Source organism: Tyto alba, unplaced genomic scaffold (genome assembly GCF_018691265.1).
Source record: "Tyto alba isolate M040663 unplaced genomic scaffold, T.alba_DEE_v4.0 Super-Scaffold_9, whole genome shotgun sequence".
Classification (NCBI taxonomy): Eukaryota; Metazoa; Chordata; class Aves; order Strigiformes; family Tytonidae; genus Tyto; species Tyto alba.
Window position 1 is genome coordinate 17,783,726 of NW_024881330.1, and position 22,407 is coordinate 17,806,132.

General features: G+C 33.6%; 1 protein-coding gene across 1 annotated transcript in view; it reads left to right on the top strand.

The window, feature by feature from the left end:
* Positions 1 to 22,407, top strand: part of CSMD3 (CUB and Sushi multiple domains 3) — a 703,442-nt gene that overhangs the window by 152,897 nt on the left and 528,138 nt on the right. The window contains exon 4 of the mRNA XM_042785878.1: positions 5,088 to 5,282. Coding sequence (XP_042641812.1) covers positions 5,088 to 5,282 — 195 coding nt within the window. The remainder of the gene's footprint in view (positions 1 to 5,087; positions 5,283 to 22,407) is intronic.

The window sequence follows — 22,407 nt, forward strand, 5'->3', positions numbered from 1 at the left end:
ACATTAGAGACCCTCAGTGAGGTTACTATTACAAAGATATTTCTCTATCAAGAAAAAGCAATTAAGAAGAAAAAACATATTTTACCTTGTTTTCCTTTAGAGGAAAAAAATCTTTCTCACACTTACTCTTACCTACTTATTTATAGATAGACACTGGACTGTGACAGTCTATTTTGATTGACCCACATAAAATGCAGAAAGCAAAAGAAAAACTTCAGAGATGTTTTGGTGGTTACACATTCTGTTATTTCTGTTATGGTTGTAAACAGATATGAATTTCAGAATAGTGTCTCTTCATTCTGCATTTGTACTCTGAGGTGAGAGTTCTGTTTGAATCAAGGAATAACCCCTTTTACTGTTGAATTACTACAAAGGAGAGACCTGGATTTTGGGGGAGGGGATTTTTTTCATTTAATCTCTGTTTTAATAAATCTGTATCTCTCACGGTAGACCTTTCAAAGCATTCATTTATAATGACTCTTTCTTTGCTCTATGAATCATACATATTTGTGCAGTTGCCACCCAGGTATTAAGTTTTTCATTTTCTCCTTCACTCTACTTATATTGCCTACTGCAAATTTTAATTCTGGTTTCACTCTGTAAACTGAAGTGGGACATGTATGCATATGTATATTCAATATGCATTTAGGAAGACAGTGGTATTCCTATATTCATCAGTTAGTTCTAGTCACTTTTAGATCTAAATCTAAACCATGTTTACTCATATATTCAGAGCAATGTGACTGAGGACAGAACAGAAAAGAAAGTAAGCAAATTATACCTTTTGAGATAATATTATGAGGTAGAAACTATGCATCCAAGTTGTTTTTCTAGTTTATATAACCTTTGGAAATCTACATGCAACTAAAATAAACCATTACAAGATTTGATATAGGTGAATTTTGGACAACTGAATTTTAGGCTACTTCATATTGTTACAAATGTATCATCTTTTCTAATATCTGGGACCCTTGGAAGGTATAGCAGTCATTATATCTACACACATGCTGCATGCAACACTTCTGAAATCAGTCTTGAGTCTTCAATATCAAAGCATTCTCACTTGACAGTAAGACAAACTATATATGCATTGCTTTTCCAAGGGATATCAATGTACAGACGTGTTCTAGTATTTCCAGTTACACCAAGTTCTGTCCCAAAAGACAACTGGAATGGTGCCTAGAATGGCATATTCCCTGGACCATCCTCAGGTTTGTCTGGCAGAGGAATTAATGTTTGGAATAGTAGACATGAGTGAAAGCAATCTAGGACTAGTGCCATGTAGTAATAGAGGGAGATCTCCAAAACTCACAGGATAGGGATACCAGGAGTATTCAATTTCAAATGTAATAAATGAAATAAATATTAGCTTCTATTGGGATATTTAATAGGTTTTTCAATGAATGAGTACTCATGAACATATACATTTTATGTTGATAGAGTTTCTCACTTCATCTTGGGAAAAAGGGGATCATAATGATTTGTAATAGATGTGAACAAAAACTGTGATGAAGATGTGTATGAACCCTTTGAAAAAAGACAAAATTCTTTATGTTCTTAAATTTCTAATATCAGATTTAATGTGTGAAGAACATTAATCTTCAGCAGAAAATACAAAGTTTCCACTGAACTGAATGCAATGATATGACAAATGTTTTGTTTTGTTTTTTAATATTTGCAAATTTTTGTTCTGTATATATAGATATCAAATTATAAATTTCATGTTTAAACAGTTTAGGAAGAACAGGTGCTACTCTTGATTTTATAAATAACTTATAAAAAAATTTATTGACTTAAAATCTGAATGAAAAGAAAGTAAATTTGAAATTTCCATATCTGGTTATGACTTGTTTCTCCTTGAGCAAATGCCAAGAAAGAGGGGCTCAACTTTTGCCGGCTTTGTTTTTGAAAGTATTGTTACAAAGAAATTATATTTAATGTGATTTAATTTGAATAGTTTATTAATTAATATTTATAAGTGGCTGAATTTCTGCTAATTAAACTCTTTAAATGAATGTGTACATTTCTACTAAGCAGAACTCTCAGAGGTATATTTTACCCACAGTCTTTGAAAAGAATTTCCATTGACATTAATAAGAATTAATGAAATTTGTTGAAAAGTATTGAAGGTTTTTTTGATCTTGGTGTTTTATCATCATGTGAAAAAACAAAACAAAACAGGACAAATAAGTTCATGTGTACCTTGCTATAGGTGGAATATTGATTTTAAAAAACATTTTCATTTTTTGCAAGCAAACAATGCACATGATTTCAGAGATAACTGACAATTAAATCTAGAACAAAGAAAAATCTTACTTGGAGAGAGATTGAAACAATTGGGACAACTTGCTTTAAAAGGACATGAGCAACAATACACAATAAAAATATAAAAGTAGGATGGTGTAAAAAAATCAATTATACTTATTTTCAGATTACATGAACAAGGAGAAGTTTAACCAAATTACAATGTGGAAAATTTAAAAGGAAATACTTTTTCATGTTTCATACCATTACTGAATATCAGAGTGTCACTGAAGTCAGGACAGAGCAGAGCTGTTTACAATCCAGTTTGGCAACTCCTGTGTTCCCTGACAGATGACAATCTGAAGGCAACAATCTATATCTTTAAATGTCAGGGAGTTGATATTAGAGTGTCACATTCAGTTTGAAATTAGATACTACTTATCAAAGAAGACTAATGCAGTTACTTGGTGAATTACACATGTCCCCTCAAAATAATGCACTTGCATGTGTTTAAAATGAAAATACAGAAGAAACTAATATATTTTAAACTGTACAATTTATTTTCTACTTTATAATCAGGAACAAAATGACTTGAAGTATTAGAAATAGTAACATACCCACTAGCCACCTTCATAATATTAAAAAGTTAATGGAAAATTACAAATATTCTTTTTAGACGAGTCATATAGCATTGCAACTGGAAAATGAGTTGTATTTTAGTAGGGTGATCTTTAATTAGTGCTTTAAAATATAATTTCATAAGAATATATTGCCTTCTGTGTGCAATTCTTGATGAGGCAGCAGTAAGAGTAAAGCAAGCAATCTGAAGCAGTGACTGTTAAAGGCATCATTAATCTTTATATTCTTAATTTCAAAGGACAGGGAATCTAACTGTAACCTTTTTACAAAGCACTAAGAAATAAAGGCCTCTGAAAGATTTCATCTTCTTGGAGAAGCTGAAAACAAAAACACTGTGTACAGGCAGTTTTCAAGTTAATACAATGTGATTCATAAGACAAACAAAATCCACAGGATGATGTTCTTACCTCTATTTTGACATGCTATGATGATAAATAACTGGACTGACCTTGAAAACGTTTAAGAGATTTAAGAGAAATCCCTTTGAACAAATATGCAGAAGTCTACTGCATCGTTGCCTTCTTTGTAAAGCTTGCAAGAAGATTTGAGGACAGGGGAATTTTATTGGAGAACAGAACACTTAGCTTGATAAAGCAATAATAAGAATATCAACCATTTAGGTAAACTTTGAAGTGTTAAAGATGAGGCAGTCTGTCTTCTTACTTCTGTGTTGTGTTCTTATGCAAGGCAATGAAAGTCAAATCCAGATGCAGTTTATTATGTAAGAGAAAGACAGCAATAACAACAATGGCAACAACAACTAATCTACATATTTAACATATTAATATCTAAACATGATTGGCACAGCAAGTATTGCAAATGAGCACATTATATTTTATGTATAGTATATATATCTATAGATGTGTATAGCGTATATAACATATCTATATGACTATACTGGATTCTTCCGTTCAGTAACTGTGAGATAGTTTTGTTCCACGGCTGGTATCAGAAATGTTGTAATATATCCTAGTTCTTGGTAGTTCTTGGCATGGAAGTTTAATAGTGTAATGTATCTTATGAGCCATACTGCTTGTTTTGACCATTTATACCATTTTCTTTACTTGAAACTTCAATTCAAATTATTTTTTTTCATACTGTATTTAAATATGTTAATATACATATATGTGCCTGTGTGCTCACACTCGGGCACGTCAGGGATGCAGGAGAATAATTTTGTTACATGGAACTCAGTAAATAAATTAAGAAAATACATATATACCCTTCTGTTCTTCCATCTTGTTTCATTACTTTATAGATCGGGAAATTTGCTAAGAATCTAATTACAGGTTTACCTGATTTGTGTCTTCCCTGTTAGCATTAGGCTGGTAAGTATACTTGGTACAAGCTTTGAAGAGCTCAGGATAAGATTATGAAACCTCTTTTGCTCACACTTGTACAAAATCTTTTTATGTCCATTAACTAAAGGACGTCAGCAGTAAATGATGGGAAAAGTTGTAATCAAACTATTTATAATGCTAAAACATCAGTCAAAAGGGTACACAGTTGGAGTGTGAGCACCACCTAGTAAAAGTGAACTCTAATTAACGTCCTCAGAGATCATACTAACAGCAGAACTCATCTGCATTAGAGTAGAAGACATTCAGTTCTGTGGTATTCTGTATGTTTAAACTAACCAGTCCTTTGCTCACAAATCAATTACCCACAGTATCTCATCACCTTTGCCTCATTATCTAAAATCTATTAAATCATTCAACAACTTCCTGATCATTCTCAGGCTTATGTTTGTTCAAATGTACTCTTAATATTCTGTCCTGAGTACTTCTATTTTTTCTTCCAAATTTTGGTTGATTAAAATCTGGTGTTCTTTCATGTCTGTATAACAGTTTTGTTTATTGTTTTGTATTTGTAGAATTTAACTCAGAAATGTATCAAGTTCCTTTGTTTCATCTTCTTATGTAATGAGTTGTTTACGATCAGTTAAGAAAATTAATATATCTATAGGTGGAGCTTAACGAAAACCTTGTGCACATTTTCATATAATATTCTACCTTTGGATATGTGGGTACATAAACAGATACTTAATAGACTAAGTAATGGCTTTTCAGTGTTGAGTTGTATAATATCCATGAAAACACACTATCTGACCAAAGTTGCCATGATTTTTGTGTTCTATATTCTTCAACAAAATGCAGCATTGATTTATAAAAACATTATAAATAATAAAAATATATTTTCTCCAGAATTACAGAGTAGTTCCTGTGGCAATCCAGGAGTTCCACCAAAGGGTATCTTATATGGTACAAGATTCGATGTTGGTGACAAAATCCGATACAGCTGTGTAACTGGATATATTTTGGATGGCCACCCTCAACTTACTTGCATAGCTAACTCTGTGAATACAGCATCGTGGGACTTTCCTGTTCCTATCTGTAGAGGTAAGAGAAATGCTATAGAAATGTTCTCAAATATATATATTATATTTTTTAGTATGAACAACTTTAAATCTATGTTTTAATTATTAAGACTGTGATTAAAGAAATAAAAGCCTTTCTGAATATTTTGATCTCCTGCTCACATATATGATGTATCTCAACACATGCACCTACCAATTTTTAAGTCAATATCCTATTAAAATGATATTTCTTATTTATTTTGAAATATAGGTGATGAAATAAGAACTAGAAGCTTAGTAATAAGTAAGATATAAATGTCTGTGTTCAACATCTTTACAACTATGGGAATGTAAATTTGGGATCCATTAATACTTCCTAAGGACTGACTTTTTGTCAAGTATGAACTTAGTTATTGAGCAAATAGAAGTTTTAAACTACCAAAACCATTGAGTTAGAGGGACTTCCCCTCATTCTTAGTCAGATTTGATATCTTGAGATTTCTATATGGTATATCCCTTGTATTTTAACAAATATTGTAGGTCAAATAGTTTTTTCCTTGCTCACATTAAAAAAATAGCAGTAGTAGGGAATCCCATTTTCTGGATTATCATTATTTTCTTAGACTATTATAGAGAAATAATGTTTGCAGAGTAATGAAAGGAGTTAAGCTGATAAAACAGAGAAATTGTCACTACTATACACAATCAAATACAACAAATACAGTATTTTGATGAAACACTGTTAAGTCAGGCAAACTTGAGATCCTTTTCTGGATTGAAGAGTTAGCTATAGAATGTAGCATTTATATTTGTCTAAAAAATTTAATGCACTCTTGCAGAGTGTACAGAAACATTCCAACTGAAATTAACATTCTGATAAATTTCTGATTTAAAAAAAAAAGCAAAATTCAGTGAGGTTAAAACCTGGTTAACCCATGCCACAAAAAGGTAGTTATATATGGGAAATGTGTATCATTGGAAATACTATTCTATTGTTTCCTATTCTTTACTTAGAGCTATTTATTATATTTAGCCATGATCTTGAAGAAAATACAAAGTTATTACTATTAATATTATTTTCTAATAAAACTATTTATAATTCCTGAATTGTGCCCCCTACTTCCCAGAAAATGCTTTTTAATAAGGAAGAAAATACACATTCAAAGCATATATCCAAATTTTGTTTGTGGAGATGATCACAAAAAAGATTTGATGAGAAAATGTTAATTGCATGCAACTTATGTTTGTAACAAAGTAGAAGGTTAATGGACTTCACTGTAGACCATTGTTCAAATTCTTGATCTTCCAATTTTGAAATGAGTTGGCATAAAAAATTGTACTCTTAAATAAGGAAGATGAGAGACTTGAACCTTATGTTTCCACTTGCCAGTCAGTCATCACAGTCACAGTGCGACACGTCTTCTTTTGATACATTTTTCAGTAGAACTTTGTATAGATTTTGTTTTTATTCCAAGGGAATGTGAAAATACACAGTGTAAATTTGAATTAGAATTATAAACTCCCAAAGTAGTCCTGTGGTTAAACATAACTCTAGTGTGTCAGCATAAAATTATTACATAAATATATGAAGAGCATATTTCCTTTCGTTGTTGGTTACAGAGGTCATTATCTGAACAGTCACTCTCTAGGGCAAAATAGAGCTGACATATTGAAAAGGATTCAGAAAAAGAGGAAACAAGTTCTGTTAGGTTTCAAAATTGCCATTTTGTCTAAAGACTGAAGGAACTAAAACTTTTCAGTATATGTGCAAGAAGATGAAGTGACTTGATTTACTGCAGAAACTCATATAGAAGAAAAACAGTTTTTGGAGAAGACAGTTCTCTAATCAGTAGCAGCGAAGAATTTAAGGAGTAAAATCTTGATAAATGAAAAATAAAAAAAAATCAAGGTACACATTTTAATAGTGGTGCTTACGAATTACTGAAACATAACCTAGGAATGTGACAGATTCTTAAATTCTAACATCAGGCATAATGGCTTAAAGTCTTCATGCACCAAATTACTGTTAAGGTATTCCTGGTCTATGTTCAATAAAAAAATTAACTAATTCTTTTCAATAGTTCCTTCTCTGAGTCTGTGTTTGATATCAGAAACATCTAACTTTACATTTAATACAGAGACCTTTGTGGTTCCATTCTAATGAACTTGTCTAATTTTGTCTAATGCAATTATCCAACACAGGGTTCTGCAGAAGGTTGCTAAAGGTGATTACCCACTAATGAGCTTCTTATCTCTTTCTCTCTGTTTGTCTTGGAGACTCTCTTTGATTAAACACTCATCTTTAAAGAGTTCCTCTGACAGATATCTTATTGTCCCTTACCAGTGGTCATCACATCTAAAACAGAATCCTGAGACAAACAAATGGTGTATAATTTTCAGAGTATATATGCAAGAATTATTTTTTCTCAACACTAAACAACATGACTACTAGTTTTTGGTAGATGGCCAGGTCTCTTACAGACATCCATATATTAGTTGTTCATTTTAATATAATTGGTTGGATTGGGGAAATGCAGAGTATTTCAGTGCCATGACTTAGGAAACGTCATAGTCTGATTTGTTAGAAAAAAGCCTCAAGAAAAGCACAATAGTATACTTTATTCAGTATTAATTTGGGCAGTTTTGTTTGTTTGTTTTTACCTATAGGAAATAAATTTTACAAAGCTCAGAATTTACAGCATGATTAGATGTCAGTGGAGTTAAGCTCATAGATGTCTTTAGACCATCTGTGTGTAAATGTCATTGCCATCTGCCTGGTGTAATTCAGAACAAGTAAATCTGGAGAGTAATTTTTTTTTTTACATCATTTTTTTACATTGTCTTAACTTTGAATGAAGTTATCAGGAGGAGGTCGTGCTTGTATTTTAGTAATGTGATTCTTACGGATTGGTGTCTTGATGAGAATGTCATTGGAATCAACAGTGCTTTGTATTGCCACAAGCATCCATACATGAGGCCCTATGAGGTTTATGGTTTAAATTTGGTGCATCACACTGAAATTTGTATTTTTTTAAGTTACACATTTTTTGGCCAAATTTTATTAATGAAGAAAAGAATTATTCCCCAGATTACTATCTTCTTTACTGGTCCTTAGGATTGTAATGCAAAATCACTGCACATACCTAACAATTGTTTTATTTCATATCCTGATTCTCAGTGAACATATTTTGAATGCACAAAGCTTTTCACCTGTCATTTGCATGTTCTGACATATAATAAAATACTGTAATTTTTATTAGATTTACTAGAAGTGCAAAAATACCTTCATTAAAAGAAAACTTAATTGGATTTATTATTTTGTGGTCAATTACACTGTGCACAACCCATGACAAGTTTTTAAATAATGTCTTCCTTACTGACAAATTCATTTTGATAAGGTTGTTTTCAAAAGTGAAACATGACAGCAGCTTTATCATATCATCTATTCCTAAGATAAGATTGCAGCCTGCAGTTTCTCCATAATGCAGCAACCTAGGAATGATTTACTCAGGCTAATAAATAAGGTTATATTTATAGATAATATTGTCAATCTATAAAGATTATAATAATTAGATGCTTGCATAATCAATAAAATATTATGACTTCTATATTTTTAAAGCTTTTCCTATTCCAGGGTAAAATTAATGTTGTAAGAATCTTCATTCTAAAACTGCGATATTTTTTAGAATCCAGAAATTTCAAGACCAGCATATTGATTTATTTGTATTCCTATAAGTTCTATTAAAATATTTCCACTATTGCCTGTACATGTAGCTACAAAATATTTGTCACTATAAAACTTTGACTTTTCACCTGTTTGAATTGACATGCTTTTTGATCAAACAAGTGCACAACCCACTGACTGTAAGTACTTTTTTTACAAGGACAAAATTAATTTCTGCTTTTTTGATTTTTTTATCTGGGAGTATATTGAGTTATTTTTCTATATTTTGTCATGACAGGTAAAAGACTAAAGAGGTTGTTACTAAATTCCAAGTCTGGGAATTCTGTAAACCCCCTGCAACTTATATATATGTACATATGAAGAAATGTTTATTTCTGCCTATCTGCTTAGATGTATACTGAATTTCTTATTCTTCAGTGTATTTATTTCAAATAAAATAAGTCGAGATATTTATAAGCTCACATTTTAAAAAGTGATCTAGCAGGTGTCAAATTTGAATATTAGAATATTCAGCTCACTATTGTAATATTTTGTTATTTGCTTTATGTTGAACCCACTGGAGAGGAAAATTTAATTGCAAATCACTGGTACAATTCTGTGACTACATAGATACATGACTATACATATTTCAAATGCATAAGGTTTAGATCAGATAAAACAGAGAGCATCTTCAAATGAAATAAAGCTACACCTAAGAGTCTTGTAGATCCTCCAGTACACTTTCTTGAAAGGGTATATCTGTCCATATATGGCCTGTAATAGTACAAAATAATAAAAAAAAATTAAACTTCACAAGACTACCAAGAAATATTAATATAAATGAAGCCAAGAATTCAGTCTCAATAGTTGTAATAGCTATTAAGCTAGTATTCTTTGTTCAATGCATCGGATGCATAGGGGATCATTCCGCCTCATATGCATACCACCATTGTGGAGTTTATGATATTTGTACCCAATTCACTTACATATTTATGTAATTTCCAAGAACTAATTACAGTGTTCATCACTCTGCCAAGAAATCCTTATAATTTGTTGCCGCTTACTTCTGCATGCGCACTACAGTCTCTAGGTGGTCTTCTAGGACCCCCGGTGGTCATTTACTTCATCATTCTCATCTTCATCACAGTGTCCTTTCTGTGGAATTTGTTCTGTCTTCCCCTTTCCCTTACAGCTGAGACCACAAAACCAGTTGCATCTGGTAGTTCTGAAAGCTTCAATATCCTTCTTTCCTTACCTTGTTTTTCATAGATAATAGTGTACCTAAATCATGTAAGCAGGCAAGCTCAAGGCTCAAGCCTGTTAATCATAGATAAAGTGTACCTTATTCCTTCGTTAGGCAGATTCCTAAGCAGAACTACTAACAAAATATTATCACATTAAGCAGTCTTGTAAACAGACCTTGCCACTACTGACAATTTATAATTTTCCATATGTCTTCCCTCTTCATAAACATGTAAGCATTTCACAGACAGATAAATCTGGTTGCAGGTAGGTAAATGATTTTATGACAGCATGGAAAATAGAACTAGTAATACAAGCAGTAAATAAGCCATCTCTGCCATTGTGTCTTTGTTGTAAACTGGGCTTTGTAGGCTGTTGAGAGAACAGAGCAGGAAATAAAGTCAAAGTACTGCACCTGCTGCTATGCAGAGCATTTACTAGTAGAACTAACAATATACACAGAGGAAAATGAAGTGCACTAACTTAAAAGTAGGAGTAAATTACATCTCATGAGGAATGAGCACTTTTTGGTCTGAAGCCAGAACAGTTACTACTTATTCTTGGGAGAAGCCCCAGTACAGCTGTGTGAGACTGGATGAAAAACATGTCAGATTATTTAAAGAAAATTAAAAAGACAACCAACGATAATATTTTGTAGAATGATATATTCGTATATAAGATATGAAGATGACTTGACACTAATGAATGAGCCATTTTTTAGAGATTGTTCCACAGATCTTTTTTGGGACATTATAAATTGCTTAAAATGTCCAACACTCTTATGGTTGGTACATTAAAAAATGTAAATAGTTGAAAATGACAATTATATTCCTCTAAAATTAAAGAAGATAATTAAGATTTTAGGGTATTTTTTGAGGGGGGGGAGGAATGATGACAAAGGTCTACCATTTTATTGAAATATTAGTATAATATAAATACTGTGTGCTTTCAAGTAGTATGCTGTGTGCTTTCAAGCAGGGCCCAGATGATCTGTAAAATAATACCCTGAATGACTTTTTTAATAAAGGAAGTTACATTACCTTTTCAGTAAAGAAACTTTGTGAGCTCTTTATTTTAATTATCTTTAAAATGTGTAATTTTTAAGACCAATAAAATCACACTTTTCATTCTCCGAAAAGCATTGAAATTGCTCTCTAGTATACCTTACCATACTTGTCTTTTCTCATTATATAAATGTTATTCTCAGGATAGTATCTGGTTATCATTATAAGGTACATTTCACATAAATACACAATCTACTTATGTGAACAAATATATCTGAACCTGAAGAATAGGAAATCCCCACATGAAATTTAACAAGTGATCAGATCCATGGACTTATTATTCAAAGTAGTGGTGAAACTACTGATTTATTTGAAGTTACTCTAAGTCATTAATGATGTGTTGTAAACCAGGAAATTGGTACAAAAATATAAATGTTTGCTATATTAGAATTATCATATATTCCTAACACCATCACTGAAATATACTAGTTTTAGTGTGTTAATAATAAAAATATTAGCATTACTAATATATGTAGTGTCTGTTAAATGGAACTCACTGAAAATGTACAAGCAATAATAATGATCTGACATAGTACACATTCCTTAACAAAACATTATTGATGAGATTTCCAGTCATTTTTAATACATTAGATTCATATCCAAAATCTGTGTTTGTTCACTTGTGATAGTGATGACCACACGACTAAGTACTTATGATGGGTAGAGAACTGGAAGTACACATTGTGCTCATCTGTGAAAACTTAGTGTGCAATGTTGTGCTATGACAGTAGTGATGATACTTTAAAAAAAAAAAAAAAATCATTACTAGTTTTTAGAAAGCAAGTTCAGTATGGAATTTTTTTAACAAAAAATAATTTAATTTTATTTTTTCTTTTTAATCAGGACTTAAATGTTCAAAGGGCAATGGATATACAAAAGATTAGAATATAGTTAACGGTTTATGAAGCAATACAAAGTCTCTTAAAATGCTTTTCTTACTTTTTGTTTTATAAGAAATATATATATATCAAAGTCAGAATATTCATCAGAGCATCAGAATCACACTTTGATTTGGTTTACATAGTTTGGCTTTGTACATACTCATGGGATTTCAGGAATTACTATCAGTAGTGAGGACAGGTGTCCTAAAATCTATTAGAAACTTACTTTAGCCATGGACAAATGCTCAGATGGTGTGATATAGCCCAGAATAAAAAGGTATTTGAATCAAAGTAATTAGCATTCATCAGTGCAGTAACCACCCTAATTTGGAAAACAGGCCTCAAATTACTTTTCCAAACAGTATACAGAGGACTGGGGAAAGCAGTAGAACTGAACTGTTTCTCAATAAATGAAATCATATTTAGAAGAAGAATGAAAGTATATGTAATGGAAGATAGAGCATCAATCAACGTGTGTGTTTATTGGTCCAGGGTACATATATTTATACAGACAATGATAATTATTATGCCTACTAGTCACTAGCTGATTGGCTTAATCTCTAAAGGTCGTATTCGCACGGTCCACCTACTTGCAGTTAGCTTACAGCCCAAGCTTCTCATAACACTAAGTTTCTCAAGCTACTATTTCTAATTCCTCTTGACTTGTTTTCGATACACAACAGTACCATAACACAATGTTTCTCAGACCACCGTTACCCTAACACTGGGTTTCTCAGACCACTATTCCTAATTCCCCTTAACCTGTTTTTGACACACCACAGTACACAGGGCTGAAGCGTCCTTGACATTCTTCATGTATCAGCAGCTGCGAGCAGCTGCAGGCAAACCCTAGTGAGGCCCAGCATCAGCAGCTAGAGCAGGCTCTGATCATACAATTGCTCGGTGAGCTCAGGACCCTTGTCTCTGAGCCATTCTCCAACAATTCCCCCTTTTTCTTTTTGTATGAGCAGAGCCTGCGCTAACGTTCGTTCAAAGATTTTCTTAATACATGACAAGGCACAACTTAGGCATGCAGGCTTACAATCTATTGGCTAAAGGCACAGGACCCTTGTCTCTGAGCCATTCTCCAACATGTAATTATTCCAGAAAGAGAACGTTTGCAGTTGTTTACACAAAAGTAAGGAAAAGATAAATGTAACACTACATTATCTTGCTACTTTTCATGGAAAAAGTACCAATAAGATAAAATTTAATAACAAAATATTGTTACAATTGATACAAACAATGAAGAGAAAAAGAGAAAGACCAGATTTAAAATTCAAGAAATCTAACCCAGTACTGAATAAAACTTCTTGAATTCCAAAATGTTTGAGCCGACCGTTGTGATCAAGTCTGAGAATTAGGATTTCTCACAAGTGGTGGAAGCTAGTGGGAGTGATTAATAAAAAGTTCAAAAGACTGGTTTTATATCCTGCTTTCTTAAGACTTTTCTTTAGGACAAAGGACATAGAAGTAAATGATGCATTGATCATATTCACATATACTATTAAAATTATGTTGCAAAATTGTCACTGAGAGCAACATAACAGTGAAAATTACACCTGCAGTTGAAAGGGGAGAAGATTACTCTGAAGGATCAAGATGAGACAATGGGAGGGAGGAACATGGAAAAGTGAAATACAGGTTAAGACTGATAACTGACAATTTGAATAGTTTGTTTTCATCATGTGTACAGAGTGGTCATCAAAGCACAATAATTCCAACAAAGCCCCAGTCTTTCATGTGTGATTTAAAACTAATTTCTAACCAAGTTTATTTGTCAGAAAACCCTAAAGATATTTTAAGAGGAGAGGTATTAAATGTATAACTAGTTTGATTCCAGTTTGGACTAGTAAATTATGCTTGTCTAAGTAATTGTTTTTCTATAACATTCTTCTTAGGTTCATTTACTATGTGTCATCTCTGGATAAATCCTTTGTAGTGTTCAATTAGTATAAATAATATTTGTAAAATAATTTGAGATACTTTGAAAGTAATTACTGGTAAATCCCAGATTCATTAACTCAGTTTACTAAAATGCTTAATCCAAAAAGCTTTTGCTGATATGGGCTTTTAACTAGACTAGTATGTTTTCCTAAGATTATTGAAATTACAGCTTGATAAAACTTTCTGTATCTCTCAATTTCTGCCTAAAATTAGAATTTACATGGGTATAAATAGAAATTGTGAAAACATTATTCAGTATTTAAGTAACACTTTGCAAACCCTGATTTATAACTCAGTTGTAATTACATCTGGAAGGCAGAAGTCATAACAAATTATTTTTCTAAGTCTTTAAAGTCCTTCAAATTTTACTCCAAGAGAACAACTTCCTGCCAGAAGTGGTTTTCTGCAGGAAAAAGGTTTCATTCCTAAAATTCTAGCATGACATTGTAGCATTCTTCAAGACTGCATCTTTATTAACCTAAAGAATGATTACTGATTCATCTATGGAATATGAATCTTGCTCTTCAGCATTAATCTTGTTCTCACCATTGCCAGGAGTGTTGCTTGTTAATTTAAATATTAAGACAACATTTTCTTTGCTTTGTGAGATGTATTTCAGATCTGTAGCCTGTTTTTAAAGAGATAATATTTAAAATTGTCCACTGATGAAGGAGTCTGATGATGGTTCCGTTGTGTTACAAAAATAAATTTAGGATTTCACAACATTTAGTAATCTTTTTATTCAGCTCTGAAAATTCAGAGATTAAAAACAATCTGCTCTAAATTGTGTTGACACTAGAAGGGCATTTAAATGTAATAGAACCCATAGCAGAGTTTTGCTACATGTGGATAAAAGATTCCATTGTATTTAAGGTGTCAAAGAAAGGACCAACAGTGCTGTCAATATTTTACCAAGCTGCTTGTAATGAACGTATAAGAGGTCCACTTTATTAACTCATTTATCTTGTATGATGACCTTCTGAGTTTTGTTCAGGGTGAGAACTTTGATAGCAGACCTATACAAATTTAGCACATAGAATATCTTTCACATTTCAGTCAATTAGTGGAGTTGATCTTATTTCACCAGAACAGATCAGTTTATGGGCAAAGGTTGTCTTTGCTCCTCTTCATCATAAAATTGATTCTGGTTTCTTCTAAGACTGTCTGGGAAGGGGTAAAAAACTTTAACTGTGAGAATTTAGGTTCACTAGCTGCTTCATCATTTTAATCTTCCTAATCCCAATACTCTTAACACTGACTGGTATTTTACACTTCAGAGAAAGAAACTTTCTGATGTGCAGTTATGCATTAATTCTTTCCATGTCACAGTTCCATCTTGTTCTTGTTCATGTTTGGTGTTATATCCCAACATCATATACGCTGTATATTTTCTATAACTTTTTTCCCATATCATTGTAAATATGTATATTTTACATTTTTATATATATATGTCTTAGAACTTTTAAAAAATCTTTAAAGTATACTGAAAAATATTAATATAGTTTTTGTTTTTGAGACCTGTTAGTTTCCAGATTTCTCTTCTTGAGTAAACCATGGGGAAAAATATCAGTATGTTCGATATCAATACTTCATACAAAGTAATGAAGCTGAAAATAAAATAACTTTAACTGGGAGCCATGGGAAACATTTTGACACACATTAAAGTCAGGTAGCAGTGGACAGGGGTCAAAAGCAAAGAGTGAGAAGTGATGGGAATATGGGAGGCTTCAGAAATGATAAAGCAGGGTGAAGGGACAGCTGGACATCTGCTTCAAATCAGCCTGGGGAACAAGCAGGAGGAACTGCAGCTCCACATGTGGTCACAGAACAGTGATGCTATTGAAGTAACTGAGACACGGTGGGACGGTTCACATGGCTGGAATGTGGTAAAGATTGGATACAAACTCCTCAGGAGGGACAGGCAGAGAAGATAGTGTGGTGGCCTCTGTGTGAAAGAGCAGCTTAGATACACGGATCTGCTGTTGGGGATGCGGAATGAGCTGGTTGAGAGCTTGTGGATCAGGATCAGAGAACAATAGTACAATCGGAGAACTCGCATTGAGAGTCTGTTACACAGCACTGGATAAGGGTGAGGAAATGTGTGAAGAGTTCTTCAAACAGCTTAAGGAAGTCTCTAATTCAGACTCTAGTTCTCACGGGACTATCCTTCGTGATACATATTGAAAAGGCAATATGGCAGGACACAAACAGTAAAAAATTCAGAAGATCTTAAAGAATCCATGACCACATGTCACAGCAATATTTACTCCCAGTAGGTATTTGTCCAGATAACCCTTTAAAAACCTTCCCATTTTCTAAAGGTGGTGGTTTCCCATATTTTATTTTTTAATATTATTAGAAAGGGTTTTTATCTTTTATTCTATAAGAATTTTTGGTGATAAAATTTAAGCATGATATCCTTTTTCCAGCTTATTTAAGCATGATATCTTTTTTCCAGCTTTATACCTGTGCACATTAAAAACCAATTATGTTCTTCTTTGCAACTTCCTTTTATTTTAGTTTTTGTCTCCTCTTCTTTAACTACAATAATCCTAATGAACTCTTTCTTCACAAGTCATACTTTTGAGACCACTAGTAATTTTTGTTCATTTCCCCTAGATTGTTTTTAACTTATCCATGCTTTCTTTTGAAGTCTTGGTCCCCAATTAACAAAGACTGGGTAAGAATTTTTATGATTCGTTGATTACAGATGATAGTTACAGCATGCTCTATTGTGTTCTCTGGGGTGCTGGTATGTCCAGTTATTTAACTGGTTAGTCTATCAGTGTTATTTTAATTCCTGTTCCACTTTTCAAATAATGTTCTGGGTTTTAAATAACATTTTTAAAGAAGGTTTTCTTGATTAAATTTTGGATTTATTTTTTTTTTATTTTTTTTTTTTGTCAGAATAGATTAATTGTTGAATTCCAGGTAGATGGGCAAGGCTTTTATATTTCTGTATTGCCCATATAATGAAGGACTTGTTCTAAAGCACAAATAAAAGGTCTCCAGGAGCTCTATACAAATCTGGCCAAAGTCCCAGAATAATATTATGTTTATTTACTGTAATCTATAAATCTCGAGGCTGGCCAAAAATACAGTGCCAGATTCCAATTTTCTAACTATATGACGTAAAAACAAAAGTGCACACAGTTATGGGAATAATGTGGTTTAACTCTTCATTTACTCTTATTTCATTTAATACAAATACTGAAAAATAAATATTTGGAGATTCAGTCCTCCTGCATTTTTGGGTATCAAGTAAAAATCCTGAGGCAGTGCTTAATTCATGTCAAACTGAAAGTATAATAAAAATCATTTTCTACTTATTTGTTCATCTGAACAGGATTAGAAAAAGCAGATATTTATAAATAGCAATAATGATCCTAACTTCATAAACAAACTATTTTGGGAATTTTCCTCTTGTTGGGGATGAAAGTTCAAAGGGATTCTGGCACTTATCCAAGTAATGGAGACATCATCCACACACCAAGGATTTTATAAAGTGTGCAGTTTCTACCATTACTACAAACACTAAACACTGAGGTAAAATTTTATGATTAACAAACACTAACACCCCAGGAACCTGGGAAAATCAAATTAAGATGTCTGATACTGACTGAGCTAAGTTTTATCACTCATAAATGGTACAGAAAATGGATTAAGAGTACTGCTTCACTAAAGGGAGAAAGCAGAAGAATGAACACGAGAATAATGAATAACTGGCTGCTCCGGATGCTTCAAGTACATTAATGACAGTTCTCTTTTCTCATCACCTGATGATACAACTGCTATCATAGTTGGTTATTTTCATATAACATGCAGTTATGCGTCACTCACAGTACAAGATTATTAATTCCAGGGTGGTGTCATCTTCCTTGTTTAATTGCATAACTTAATTTAAAATACAGCTAAGCCAGTCACTTGTCAAATATTTGCTCTTTCTAGCTGTTCCAAGAAGCCATGCTTGCACTAGTTATTCTGTTATCTGTAGATACATGGCTGCTCCATTATGCAGTTTTGCTGGTCCCTGTAGCTCTTCAAGTAAGCTCAAATTGTGTAAGAAAAACAAGTGTATATTTAACAGCTATATGTGTCTACTTAGAAAAATTGCTACTATTTAAAAAGACCTCTTAAAAGGCAGTCTTGTCCTCACCTTGCAAATTTATGACTTGCTTTCTGAATCTGTAAAATCTTGCCTTAAATTAGGCTCAGCCACTTCATGCCTCACACTCAGGCATAGTTTGATGGCTCTTTTGGGTAGTATTTTTCATGTTATTAACAGTATAATATTTTCTTTGTTACAGTCTTTTTTTTTTTTTTTTAAATAGAAAGATACTCAAATAAAATAAAAAAACAAACTACCAATTCAAGATATGGTAGACATGTTCATGGTCCCTTCCAATTATCCCTCCTTTTGTCAACCATGTATCAATAGAACAAGATCTTCCCCTTTTGATCCTGTTTCCTCTGGAGCTGTCTGGAAGAGTGGCTGAATATTTCAGTCATAAATAGTTGAATTTTTTTTTTTTTTTTACAGTAAGCTGTGTTTCATTTCACTTGCAAATAGCTTTATGATCATCAGATGAAAGATAAATTACATATTTTTGTGAAGTATGTGGCACACTACCTCATTACTATAATTCTGTTCTTTTTACTTCTGTAAGTATCAATTAAAATACATTTCCTTCTCTGTGCTAAGGATAATTCTCTTAAATTAAAACCAAAAATAAATTCCCCCCAGATTCCCTTACTGATGCAGCTTTTTGCATGCAATATTACACTTTGTTCACTAGCAAAAAAAGAAAAAAAAAACCAATTACTCCAATTATTTTTACAATATTTTTCTTTATTTTTGCCCCAATAGTGATATTTTCCTATTTGTCCAGTAAGCGTTGATAAAACCAGGTGTTCCTTTTCACTGTCTTAGTTTGGGCTGAAATAGAGTTAATATTCCTTTTCAGGGACTAGATGAAGATGAGTGCTGTGTTTTGGATTTAGCTTTGGGTTTGGTATGGGAAAAATGCTGATAGCACGCTGATGTTTTCAGCTGCTACCGAGACTTCAAGGACTCTCCGACTCTCCATGTCCTGCCCGTGAGCAAGGGCACAGGGAGGGAGCACGGCCAGAGCACCTGACCCTAACTGGCCAGTGAAATATTCCATATCATGGAACGTCATGCTCACTATATAGAGGAGGGGTGGTCAGGAAGGAGCTCTCTCTCGCTTCCGGGATTGCGATTGTGGGATCTTGGTTTCTCGGGGTCGCTAGCCGGGAATGAGCTGGATATTGGTTAGCGGGTGGTGAGCAATTACGCTGTACATTGCCTGTTTATATATTTCTTTTTGTTTTCCCCCCCATCATCATTATTGTTTTCATTTTATTGCCATTATTAAACTGTTCTTATCTCAGCCTGCGAGCCTCTCTTCACCCCTATAATCCCCTCCCCCATTCCCAGGTGGGGAGGGGGAAGGGAGGGTGATTAGCTGCTGCATAGTGGTTGGCTACCAACCAGGCCTAAACCACGACATCACATACATGAATTAATTTCCCACTGTTATTTAAAGAATTGTAGTTATCAAAGAGGCCAGAGTGCACTCCATGCTTCTTAGGTTGAGTTTCAGCTATTTCAGGATGACAATTTAACCCATTCATTTTATGTAAGAGTAGAGAACCTGCAGCTAAGAGAGAGCTTCTCTAGGCTTTGGAAAGTTTAAAATAGTTTTTGATGGCCTTTCTGTGGTAAGCCCATCCATTTAAAAATTTATAGAAGTACAGGTGCTTAAGAATTTTGCAAGCAAATTATTTCTATTCTTCAGTTCAAATTTTCATCTAGATCCTAGTTACTTGTATTTAAAAATTATACTACCATATTACAGTTAAGCAATGTAGTTTGCAAGTGTATGAGTTGATTCCTGCAAAGTTTAACTAAGTAATTTCCTTGGACAGACCTTGATTTTAATATCTATTTCTACCGTATTAAAGAGCTAAAAATAAACTAGGGAAACAGATTTCAGATATCTCAGCATCTAAGAACTGTAGCTGGAATGTATTTTTTAACCAAACCTTTTTTACATACTCATGGGATTTTTTCTTTTTTAATGAAGGTGATACTAAAAACATTGAACACTGAATTGATTTTTTTTTTCTTAGTCCCTAGAACAGAAAAAAAAATGTTATTTGATCTCATTGGATTAGTGCTGTGTAAAGGATTTGCACTGTAAAAAATATATCCATTTTTAGAATAGAATTCCCATATTTTGGATTGTCTGTTGAAGCACGTGACACTGGTTTTGGAGGTTTGGAGTTTTCAGTAGGAGTCAGGCTGTCCAATGACTATGTTGCCTACAAATGTATGTTTTACTGGTTCTTTTGGTGTTCTGTAATTATTAAAAGCAGTGGTATCATATGCCTAACATGACATCTGATTTTTGCTCTTAGTTGTGACTCTCCTTAGAGCATGCATATAACTACATAAGGGAATTCATGTGTGTGAACAAGCTTCCTGCTGATTTCTTTCAGGTTTGACTGTTGCACTTTTTGTATGATTGTTTATCAAACATATTTTAAATAGTACACGAGCTACTAAGACATTATCAAAATGTAAAAACCTGCAGCATCCATACCTGTTAAAAACAGCTTAAGGTAAAGTGCCTGTATAGCACAGATGTGTTGAGATGGGAAGGAGAGGTAACTCAGGAAAACTTTTTTGCCTCAGTGCATTGACAGTATTTGGAGCCGAGATTTACCCTTCTGATTCATCCTGCAAGAAAACTTTTCTATTAGTATGTAAGTACTGTATAAGCCTTGCTGTCTATGCCCAATTGTGATCTCAGGTTGTCCTCCAGGTAGGTCAAATTCAGCTGTAGATACTGGTTAGATGTATGGGGAGAAAGTCAACTTCTACTGAGAAAATGGATTGATTTGAATTAGAAATTTTTGTGGACCCAATAAAGAGCCAGCAAAGCGATATGGTGGCTCATCTGGCACAATATTGTCTTCTGAAAGGCTGTGCAGGAACCACATTCAAGAATAAGGACAGTGAATAGATTGATATGTATGAAGCAATTTAATAGTGCTAGATCAAAAGAAAGAAGATTAACTTTAAATGCTGATAACTGGTGGCAATACTTACAAAAGGCTATACGAAGTAAAAAAGACAGGTGTCATCATTTGAGCCTGTACTCAGCAGCTAAACGCCCACAGTTGTTCACCCACCCTCACCTCACTTGAGAATGGGGAGGGAATCAGAGGGGCAAAGGGAGACTCGTGGGTTGAGATAAAAACAGTTGAATAACAGTAACAGAATAATACCCTGACAACAGTATCAACAGGTAATGTACAGTACAGCTGCTCACCACCCACTGACCAACACCCACCTGCTCCCAGCCAGCAATCCCAAACACAAAGGCACCACAGCAACACTCCAAAAAGTGGCAGCCCCTCCTGGGGCACTCCTGCCTTTATATAGTGAGCACAGTGTCACGTGACATGGACTATCGGCCAATCCGGGCCCAGCCCTCCAGCTGTGCTCCCCCCACCCCCGCACACAGGTGAGGGCACTGGGACCTGGGGAGCCCCTGGGGTCTCAGGGTGCTGCAGCTCCTCCCGCTGCCAGACCAACGGGAACTCTAGTCCAGCCCCAACCAGGACAACAGGGAACTTGGATGTTGAAAAATAATAAAATGCACTGATAAATGAGAATTCTTCCAATGATTAAAGGTGATGGTAACAGGCTAAAAAGAAAATAACAGCAGAAGCAGGTAAGACTAAGGATTCAAAGGATGCTGCTGCAATAGAGATACTATACTATAAGAAGGAAAATATTTTATAATAGTATAATAATTTTGGACAGGGAAGACTTTATCTAGGAAGCCCACTATCTGACTTCCCATTTAGTATAAATCTGAATTATCTTTGTGTATTGGATCTGTAGTCTTTTTTTTTTTCCATCCTACCTTTTACAGAACTCCTAAGATGACTCTGGAAAGTCATATGTAAATACAGGATGAAATGCATCTGAACATGAATATGTCTTTCAGACTGTAGTTTTCAAGCATTTGTTCTATCAAATTTTCTGCTTCTCATAACTCCAGAGGTATCCACAAGAAATGCAAAAACATTGCTTTAATTATCATAGGCTAATGTTGCTTTATAAACACTATTTCTTCAACAGTACAAGCTAATTCTTAGATTCCACATAAGATGTCTGATTATGGTCAGTGAGTGAAATTATTTTACGTTTTTTCTAAGCTTTGTTTACTGGAAAAACTACAGGTTAATCTGGTTTTGCAGTATCTTCTTTACTATGTGATAACACATTGATGTTTATGTGGCTTGTTTCTCCATTATGAATACTACCTTCTGCTC